Source organism: Cervus elaphus, chromosome 1, assembly GCF_910594005.1.
Source record: "Cervus elaphus chromosome 1, mCerEla1.1, whole genome shotgun sequence".
NCBI lineage: Eukaryota > Metazoa > Chordata > Mammalia > Artiodactyla > Cervidae > Cervus > Cervus elaphus.
Genome location: NC_057815.1, coordinates 98,046,065 through 98,057,298, shown reverse-complemented (window position 1 = coordinate 98,057,298; position 11,234 = coordinate 98,046,065). Strand labels below are relative to the sequence as shown.

Genomic DNA, 11,234 nt, shown 5'->3' with positions numbered 1-11,234 from the left:
GCATATATACGGAATCTAGAAAAATGGTACTGAAGAATTTATTTACAGGGCAGCAATGGAGAAATAGACATTGAGAATAGACTTATGGACATGGGGAGAGGGAGGAGAGGGTGAGATGTATGGATAGAGTAACATGGAAATTTACATTATCATGTGTAAAATAGACAGCCAACAGGAATTTGCTGTGTGGCTCAGAAAACTCAAACAGGGGCTCTGTGTCAGCCTAGAGGGGTGGGGTGGGGAGGGAGATGGGAGGGAGGTTCAGAAGGGAGGGGGTATATGTGTACCTATGGTTGATTCATGCTGAGGTTTGACAGAAAACAGCAAAACTCTGTAAAGCAATTATCCTTCGATTTAAAAATTAATTAATTTAAAACAAACCCTCAACATTCAAAAAACTAAACAAAAAAAAGTGAATCACTAGGTTCGCCCCCCACTCAAGGCGAGGGGATACACACGGGCATGAAGGCCGGGAACCATCTCGGTAGCTGCCAGCAACACAGTTCAAACCCCAAAGGAACGCCAGGACTAGGCTATTTCACTGCCTCAGAGCTTGCTTCTCTGTATCTGAACTGGACAACGCTGGCCATTCTAGGATCGTGTCCCTCAAATGTGCTTCCGGGACACGCTGGGCTTCCTCACAGCCCCGCCACTGTGCGGTGACCTGTGCCTCCCACGCCTTCCATGAGCCGCCTTGCACCTCCTCGTCACGGGTGTGAACCCGGCCCCGATCGTCAGGCCAGAAACACGCAAGGCCCTCAGACTGCGCGCTTGCCTGGCCGCTCAGTCGTGTCTGGCTCTTTGCGACCCTGTGGACCGCAGCCCTCCAGGCTCCTCCATCCATGGGATTCTCCAGGCAGGAATACTGGAGCGAGTTGCCATTTCTTTCTCCAGGGGATCTTCCTGACCCGGAGATCCTGACCCAGGGATGGAATGCGGATCCCCTGCATTGCAGGCAGATTCTTCACCATCTGAGCCACCAGGGAAGCCCAGCACTCAGCCCTTGTTTACCAAATTTACTAAATGAGTCTTCTGGTAACATGACTCCATTACGTCTTTCTTCTGATTGAAATTCATCATTGGCTTCTCATTACAAGAGCAGAGGGTCCAGAGTCTTCTCTGAATAGTGTTCAAGCCTTTACTCAGTCTGGCTCCAAGCCCCATGCTCTGTTACTGCCTCACACACTCACACACACACACACACACATACACACACACACACACACACACACCAGCAGCCTCACCAATCTCTCTCCTCTTCTCTGCATCCACTGTGCCCGTGATTCCCACCTATCTCTGCCTGAGTTGCCCTTTCTGCATTTCATGTCCGGCAAGCCCCTGCTCCTCCTCAAGACTGAGGCCCTCTCCAGCTCACTCGGATGGTCTCCTTGATCCTCTGCCCTCCTGCCCTCAAGAGAACTTGTTCAGATCTCTTTTACAAACAAACCCTAGGTTGTCTTATACCAAGTTGCTTACACTTATGTTGACGGCAGTGTTGCTGTCCTTCTGTCACTGAGTCGTGTCCAGCCATTTGTGACCTCATGGATGCAGCACACTAGACTCCTCTGTTCTCTACTATGTCCCGGAATCTGCCCAGATTCATGTCCATTGAGTCAGTGATGCCATCCAACCATCTCATCCTCTGTCACCCCCTTCTCCTCCTGCCTTCAATCTTTCCCAACATCAGGGTCTTTCTCAATGAGTTGACTCTTCACATCAGGTGGCCAAAGTATTGGATCTTCAGCTTCAGCAATGTTCCAATGAACATGCAGGACTGATTTCCTTTAGGATGGACTGGTTTGATATCGTTGCTGTCCAAGGGACTCTCAAGAGTCTTCTCCAACACCACGGTTCAAAAGCATCAATTCTTTGGCACTCGGCTTTCTTTATAGTCCAACTCACATAAGTGACTACTGGAAAAACCATAGCCTTGACTAGACGAAGCTTTGTTGGCAAAGTGATGTCTCTGCTTTTTAATATGCTCTCTTGGTTTGTCATAGCTTTCCTTCCAAGAAGCAATCATTTTTTTTTTTAATTTCATGGCTGCAGTCACTGTCCACAGTGATTTTAGAGCCCAAGAAAATAAATCCGTGACCAGGTCTTATATTATTCACCTTCCAGGGCTACCACAAGGCAGGCGCACTACAATTATTTGGAGGCTAAATTAAAGCATAGTTGACCACTGACACACACAAACACACATGCATACACACACTCCCTGCAGATTCTCCTCTCCTCTCCCTAAGAAGGATTAAAGGGCCTTCCTGGACCTTAAAACTAAATGTAGTTGTTGCTCCATGCTCCACTGAAGGATGAACTCTGTGTCACTGAACTGTGTCTAAAACAATGTATTTTAAAAACATAGAGAACAGACTTGTCAGATGAGGGGGGATGGACTAGGAGTTTGGAATTAGCAGAGGCAAACTATTATATATAGAAATTTCTATATATATAGAAATCTATATGGATAAATTTATATATATAGAAATTCTATATATATTTATATATATGTAATATATATATAGAAAGGATAAGCAACAAGGTCCTACTGTATAGCACAGGAAACATATTCAATATGCTATAATAAGCCCTAATGGAAAAAGAATATGGAAAAAAATGTATATATGTGTATATAACTGAATCACTTTGCTGTACCGTAGAAATTAACACAACATTGTAAATCAACTATACTTCAATAAAATAAATTGTTTAAATATAATGTGTCTTGTTTATAGGGTGTTTTATATCAAGTTGTTCAGATTTTTTTTCTACCCACAAGTCTCCTTATACCACAAGATTATGCCTATGATTTGGCAGTATAAATAATTTGCACCATATTCACTGGTTTTTATGTTTATATGAATGCCTCAATCCCTGGAGCCCCTGACACATAGCTCTCCTCTGAAGAGCCTGGTAAGTGGGAGACACAATAACAAAGTGTCTTGTAGAGAAGTCTGCGGTTACTTCTGAGCTAGAGAAGACAGGCTTGCTTTTCTGTGAAGCAGCTGTCAAGAGTTAACCGGATAAGTATAGAGAAACCTCAGGTGAGAGGCAATTGAACACTTAGGTCTTTAAACTTTTTGTAATCAAAAAAATACACCATCTAGTGTATTTCTCCATGCAGACGTCTGCATGACCATGCTGCGTCTTTTATTGTCCTGTTATGTTTGGGAGTTCTTTCCTTGGCGACCTCACAGTAACTTAGGGAGACAGAGTAAATATTATTGTCCTCATTTTATTAGGCAATTGTAATTGGATGGCGTCACCAACTCGATGGACATGAGTTCGAGCAGGGTCCGGGAGTTGGTGGTGGAAAGGGAAGCCTGGCGTGCTGCAGTCCATGAGGTCGCAGGGAGTCGGGCACGACTGAGAGGCTGAAATGAATTGAATGACAGAAAAATGAAGCGATTTTCCCAAGTTCTCACAGGACCATCGTCGATGCTGGGAGAGACAGTGGTTTTGTGCCCAGGGTTTGAAACCACATTGCCTAGGGCAAAGCTCAGTTCTACGTTTCCTGGCCATGTGACCTTGAACAGGATATTTATCCTCCCTGTGTCTGAGTCTCCTCGTGTGTAAACAGAGATCATGATAACACGCATCTCATGCGTTCTCGTGATGATGAGTGCGTTGATATATGGCAATCATTAACTGCTTATTCAATCTCTAGAAAAGGCTGCTAACTCCTACCGACACTATTTGCTCAAAGAGGCTGGGGAATTGAAAAGTTCCTGGAGTATTGCAGTCACTAGTGAAATCACCCTTTTGGTGTTCAGTCAGGATCAGCTACAGCAGCATTTTCCAAAGTAGTTTTGGCAGGATAAAACATTTCCTGAGAGGTTCCAAGGAATAAAAGAGTTTGGTGGTGACAGAATTTAGAAACAGGGCGACGTAACATCCCCACCTTGGAGAGTCATGACGACGAGTGTTCACGTTACAGGCACTGAACAAACCCGCAGTGAACGATTCGTTTTATTTTGGTCAGTACGTGTTCTTCACATCTGTTCGACCGTATCATGTTTATCTCCCCCAAACACCTAGTACTGGCCAGGACTGGTGTCCTGCAGATATTGACCTCGTAGACCATTGCAGAACAACATACGAGGGGCAGCAAGACTCTGCAAGTGAACCAAAGAAGATCCTTTCGGGTTCTTGTCTTCCAGATTAAAATGACCTTTCAGGTTCCTGTGACTTCTGGTCACGGTTTCTGCCCTTGAGGCCTGTGATACGCGTCAGAAGAAAATCAGAGGACGCTTCTTTAGGTAGATATAGTCCTAAGTATTTTATTCTTTTTGTTGCAATGGTGAATGGTATTGTTTCCTTAATTTCTCTTTCTGTTTTTTCATTGTTAGTATATAGGGATGCCAGGGATTTCTGTGTGTTAATTTTATATCCTGCAACTTTACTATATTCATTGATTAGCTCTAGTAATTTTCTGGAAGAGTCTTTAGGGTTTTCTATGTAGAGGATCATGTCATCTGCAAACAGCGAGAGTTTCACTTCTTCTTTTCCTATCTGGATTCCTTTTACTTCTTTTTCTGCTCTGATTGCTGTAGCCAAAACTTCCAACACTATGTTGAATAGTAGTGGTGAGAGTCTTGTTCCTTGTCTTGTTCCTGATTTCAGGGGAAATGCTTTCAATTTTTCACCATTGAGGGTGATACTTGCTGTGGGTTTGTCATATATAGCTTTTATTATGTTGAGGTATGTTCCTTCTATTCCTGCTTTCTGGAGAGTTTTAATCATGAATGGGTGTTGAATTTTGTCAAAGGCTTTCTCTGCATCTATTGAGATAATCATATGGTTTTTATCTTTCAATTTGTTAACTATAAAACACTGATGAAAGAGATCAAAGAGGACACAAACAGATGGAGAAACATACCATGCTCATGGATTGGAAGAATCAATATTGTCAAAATGGCTATTCTACCCAAAGCAATCTATAGATTCAATGCAATCCCTATCAAGCTACCAACAGTATTTTTCACAGAACTAGAACAAATAATTTCACAATTTGTATGGAAATACAAAAAACCTCGAATAGCCAAAGTAATCTTGAGAAAGAAGAATGGAACTGGAGGAATCAACCTGCCTGACTTCAGACTATACTACAAAGCCACAGTCATCAAGACAGTATGGTACTGGCACAAAGACAGAAATATAGATCAATGGAACAGAATAGAAAGCCCAGAGATAAATCCACGAACTTATGGACACCTTATCTTTGACAAAGGAGGCAAGGATATACAATGGAAAAAAGACAACCTCTTTAACAAGTGGTGCTGGGAAAACTGGTCAACCACTTGTAAAAGAATGAAACTAGAACACTTTCTAACACCATACACAAAAATAAACTCAAAATGGATTAAAGATCTAAATGTAAGACCAGAAACTATAAAACTCCTAGAGGAGAACATAGGCAAAACACTCTCCGACATAAACCACAGCAAGATCCTCTATGACCCACCTCCCAGAATATTGGAAATAAAAGCAAAACTAAACAAATGGGACCTAATGAAACTTAAAAGCTTTTGCACAACAAAGGAAGCTATAAGTAAGGTGAAAAGACAGCCCTCAGATTGGGAGAAAATAATAGCAAATGAAGAAACAGACAAAGGATTAATCTCAAAAATATACAAGCAACTCCTGCAGCTCAATTCCAGAAAAATAAATGACCCAATCAAAAAATGGGCCAAAGAACTAAACAGACAGTTCTCCAAAGAAGACATACAGATGGCTAACAAACACATGAAAAGATGCTCAACATCACTCATTATCAGAGAAATGCAAACCAAAACCACAATGAGGTACCATTACACGCCAGTCAGGATGGCTGCTATCCAAAAGTCTACAAGCAATAAATGCTGGAGAGGGTGTGGAGAAAAGGGAACCCTCTTACACTGTTGGTGGGAATGCAAACTAGTACAGCCACTATGGAAAACAGTGTGGAGATTTCTTAAAAAACTGGAAATAGAACTGCCATATGACCCAGCAATCCCACTTATGGGCATACACACTGAGGAAACCAGATCTGAAAGAGACACGTGCACCCCGATGTTCATCACATGTTCATCGATGTGCACCCCGATGTTTATAATAGCCAGGACATGGAAGCAACCTAGATGCCCATCAGCAGATGAATGGATAAGGAAGCTGTGGTACATATACACCATGGAATATTACTCAGCCGTTAAAAAGAATTCATTTGAACCAGTTCTAATGAGATGGATGAAACTGGAGCCCATTATACAGAGTGAAGTAAGCCAGAAAGATAAAGAACATTACAGCATACTAACACATATATATGGGATTTAGAAAGATGGTAATGATAACCCTATGTGCAAAACAGAAAAAGAGACACAGAAGTACAGAACAGACTTTTGAACTCTGTGGGAGAAGGTGAGGGTGGGATGTTTCGAAAGAACAGCATGTATATTATCTATGGTGAAACAGATCACCAGCCCAGGTCGGATGCATGAGACAAGTGCTCAGGCCTGGTGCACTGGGAAGACCCAGAGGAATCGGGTGGAGAGGCAGGTGGGAGGGGGGATCGGGATGGGGAATACGTGTAACTCTATGGCTGATTCATATCAATGTATGACAAAACCCACTGAAAAAATAAATAAATAAAATAAAATTAAAAAAAAGAAAGAAAATCAGAGGACGCTGCTGCGGCGCCCCTTGGAGCTTCGGCGGCCGGAGCAGAGGCGCAGAGACGACGGCCGGTGGGCGCCGTGCCCGCCGGGTCCCCCAGGAGCGCCCTCCCCGCCCCTCTGCGCACGCGCGGGCCTGAGCCTGTGGCCCAGGTGCCCCGCCCCCTCCCAACGAGCCTGGATGCCCGTCACTGACCCTGCTTCGGTGGCTCAGAGCATTGCGGGGACAGCACTTGGCCTTTGCTGTCATCGTGGTTTCCGTTATTGTTTGCTCGTTTATTACGCCAGGTCTTAGTTGTGGCGCGGGGCATCCTCGATCTTCACTGCTGCTTGGAGGTCTTCAGTTGGAGCAGGTGGAATCTAGCTTCTCCCCCAGGGATCGAAACCATGCTCCCTGTATTGGGAGCTCACAGTCTTAGCCACTGGACCACCAGAGAAGTCCCAGCTACAGCCAGACTTGACTTCTTTCCGGGCTGGAGCTTCCTCTTACTTGCCTTTCTATTTCCTGCTCTACCTACCACAGGTGGGAGCATAGTACACAGTGAGTGAGTGAGTGAGTGAGTGAAAATCGCTCAGTCGTGTCCGACTCTTTGAGACCCCATGGACTGTACAGTCCGTGGAACTCTACAGGCCCGAATACTGGAGTGGGTAGCTCTTCCTTCTCCAGGGGATCTTCCCAACCCAGGGAGCAAACCCAGGTCTCCTGCATTGCAGGCGGATTCTTTACTGTCTGAGCCCCCAGAGAAGCCCAATGCTGGAGTGGGTAGCCTCTCCCTTCTCCAGCAGGTCTTCCCAACTGAGGGGTCGAACCGAGGTCTCCTGCTTTGCAAGCAGATTCTTTACCAGGTGAGCAAAAGTACACAGTAGAGTTCAATAACTCATTGTTTAATGTCTCCTTGAATGTTGTGGAATGAATCAGTTCCTCAATAATCAGGGGGTAGAAGAATGAATAAGCTTCCTCTACACAAAGATAGCAGGGTATCTGTGTTCTGCTGCCGTTTCCGTGAGACAAACGACCATCATCACAATGGTTTTCATCCTACGCAGACTGACCAGGGTCGTGTGAATGAGTCCTTTTCCCTCCTCACTGTCTCCAGCCAGTGTTTGTCTTCACAGAACTGGCTTTGTTTTACCTGAATCCAGATGTGAACCAACACTGCCTCAGTTCTACACCAAGGGGCTTCCTGAGCAAAGCCGTTTTCCCGCAGTGGGCGTACTTAGCTAGAGTCTTAGTCCATTCGAGCTGCTGTGACAAGATAGCACAGACGGGGTGGCTTACCAATGGTAGAAAGTTACTTCTCACTGGGACGCTGGGAGTCTGAGGTCAGGGTACCAGCCTGGCTGGGTAAAGGCCTTCTTCCAGGTCACAGACTTCTCATTGTACCCTCACACAGCGAAGGCACTAGGGAGCTCTGAGGAGTCTCTTTCATACAGGCAGTGATGCCACTCACGAAGTCTCTGGCCTCCTGACTAAGCCCCTCTTGTCCAAGGCCCATCTCTTAATGCCATCACACTGGACATTAGTATTTCAACCTGTGAATTTGGAAAGAATGCAAATATTCAGGCCATATCAACCACGGATAGGCACAAAGAGATAATAAGAGATAAGTGAACATCTATGTGTGTGTGTGTGTGTGTGTGTGTGTGTGTGTGTGTGTGTGTACAAGCAAGAGAGAGAGAATGAGAGGAGAAATGGACAGAGAATGGGGAAGAGAATAAGCAGATAAGATGTTCTGTTAAAAACATCTCTTCCTTCAGTTCAGTTCAGTTCAGCTAAGTCACTCAGTCGTGTCTGACTCTTTGTAACCCCATGAATCGCAGCACGCCAGGCCTCCCTGTCCATCACCAACTCCCGGAGTTTACTCAAACTCATGCCCATTGAGTCGGTGATGCCATCCAATCATCTCATCCTCTGTCGTCCCCTTCTCCTCCTGCCCCCAATCCCTCCAAGCATCAGGGTCTTTTCCAATGAGTCAGCTCTTCACATCAGGTGGCCAAAGTATTGGAGTTTCAGCTTCAACATCAGTCCTTCCAATGAACACCCAGGACTGATCTCCTTCAGGATGGACTGGTTGGATCTCCTTGCAGTCCAAGGGACTCTCAAGAGTCTTCTCCAACACCACAGTTCAAAAGCATCAATTCTTCTGTGCTCAGCTTTCTTTATAGTCCCACTATCACACCCATACATGACCACTGGAAAAACCATAGCCTTGACTAGACGGACCTTTGTTGGCAAAGTAATGTCTCTGCTTTTTAATATGCTATCTAGGTTGGTCATCACTTTTCTTCCAAGGAATAAGCGTCTTTTTATTTCATGGCTGCAATCACCACCTGCAGTGATTCTGGAGCCCCCCAAAATAAAATCTGCCACTGTTTCCACTGTTTCCATCTCTTCCTTACAAAGGAAAAATGACTTCTTGAAAATAATATAAGCAGGAAGAAGTAACTGCAAAACCTGTGACCACTTACCCCCGTCTCCCATCTCTCAGAGAGCACACCCGTCTGTCTCCAGTCCACCATGTTACAGAGAAGCATCCAGAGTGTTTGTTGTGTTTAGGACCACAGGAACCGCATCACTGCTCTCTTGAAAGCATCCTTAAGCTCTCTGTTCCTCATGCTGTAGATCAAGGGGTTCAGCATAGGGGTGATGAAGGTGTAAACCACGGACACCACTTGGCCCCTCTCCGGAGAGTAGCTGGAGCTGGGGCACAGGTAGATGAGGCTGGTACCTCCATACTGGATCAGAACCACAGTCATGTGGGAGGAGCAGGTGGAGAAGGCCTTGTGCCTCCCCTCTGCAGAGCGGATCTTCAGGATGGCGACCACGATGAAGACATAGGACAGGGTGATCAGCAGGAAGGGGAGGGTGAGGACAGCGACACTAACCACGAACAGCATGGCCTCGTGGACCCGGGTGTCTGCACAGGCCAGTCTCACCACGGGCAGGACGTCACAGTAGAACATGCCGATGTCTTTGCTGCTGCAGAAGGGGAGTCGGAAGATGAGCACAGTCAGCTGCATGGCCAAGATGAACCCCAGCACCAGGGATCCCAGGGCCAATTGGGCACACAGCCGCCAGCTCATCATGAGGCTGTAACGCAGAGGGTGGCAGATGGCCACGAACCTGTCATAGGCCATGACGGCCAGCAGGATGCAGTCGGCGCTGCCCAGGAAGATGAAGAAGAACATCTGGGCACCGCAGCCAGCCAGGGAGACGAGGGTTCTCCCCATGGACAGGGTGCTGGCCAGCGTCAGAGGGGCAATGGTGGAGGAGTAGCAGGTTTCCAGAGCCGCCAGGTTGGCCAGGAAGAAGTACATGGGGGTGTGCAGAGAGCGGTGGGTCCAGATGATGAGCGAAATGGAGATGTTGCCACTGACGCTGACGAGGTACATGATCAGGAAGGCCGCGAAAATCAGCATCTGAACCTCAGGTAGTTTGGAGAAGGGGCGGAAGTGGAAGTGAATCATCATCCCAGTCTGGTTTGCATCCTCCACGTGGTCCATGCCTCGGGCCTGCTAATGGTCCAGGCGCTGCCCCTGAGGATAGCCGAACGTCAGGACTCAGGACTCCTGCTGGCTGACCCACTCGGCTCTGCGTCTCTCCCTTCCCTCCTCAACTCCGACCATCTTTCCCTCCAAATTCAGCATCTCACTTCTTCAACAGCTCTTTTGTTGTTGTAATCACCCAGAAGTAGCTCCCCACTGAAATCTTTTTTAAGTTGTGGTAAAATATATGTTATGTAATATTTATCATTTTAACCCTGTGTCAGTGCACAGTTCAGTGACATTAAATACATTCACGATGTTGTATAACCATCGCCTCTATCTCTACCCAAAACTTTTTCATCATCCCCCAAAAAATTCTACTCGATAAACTAAAACTCCCCACAATCTCCTCCCAGTCCCTAGCAACCTCAATCCTACTTTGTCTCTATGACTTTTCCTATTCTAGGTGTCTCCTGTAAAGGGGAATCATACACTACTTGTCCTTCTGTGTCTGGCTTATTTCACTAAGCATAATGTTTTCAAGGTCCATCCATGTAGTAGCTTATGCCAAAATTACATTCCTTTTCAAGGTTGAATAATATTCCATTGTGTGTGTATATGCCCCATTGTGTTTATCCATTCATCTGTTCACGGGCGCGTGGATTGTTTCACCTTTTCGCTATTATGAATAACTCTGTGATGAACGTTGGTGGAGGAATAGCTGCTCAGGTCAGCAGTGAAATATTAACCCACAGCATGCCACTGTTGTTACTGTTTAGTCACCAAGCCATGTTTGCTGACCCCATGGACTGGACGCCACCAGGCTTCTCTGTCCGTGGGATTTCCCAGGCAAGAATGCTGGAGTGGGTTGCCATTTCCTTCTCCGGGGGATCTTTCTCACCCAGGGGTGGCACCCACACCTCCTGCATTGGCAGGTGGATTCCTTAACACCCAGCCACCAGGGAAGCACAGTGCCACTCCCAGAGCACAGATCTCCCTCGATCCCTTGCCTGGTCATCAAAAGCACAGGCTCACCTGTCACTGACCAGTGGAATCATCTTGAGCAAACTGCTGAAGTTTCTGCTTCAATTTCTTCGT

The 11,234-nt window shown here is 46.0% G+C and overlaps 1 protein-coding gene across 1 annotated transcript; it reads right to left on the bottom strand.

The window, feature by feature from the left end:
- Window positions 1-9,203: 9,203 nt before the first annotated feature.
- Window positions 9,204-10,154, bottom strand: LOC122703460 (olfactory receptor 10V1-like). Its single transcript, XM_043917754.1, has one exon. The coding sequence runs from the start codon at window positions 10,152-10,154 to the stop codon at window positions 9,204-9,206; it is 951 nt and encodes a 316-aa protein (XP_043773689.1).
- Between the last annotated feature and the right edge of the window lie 1,080 nt (window positions 10,155-11,234).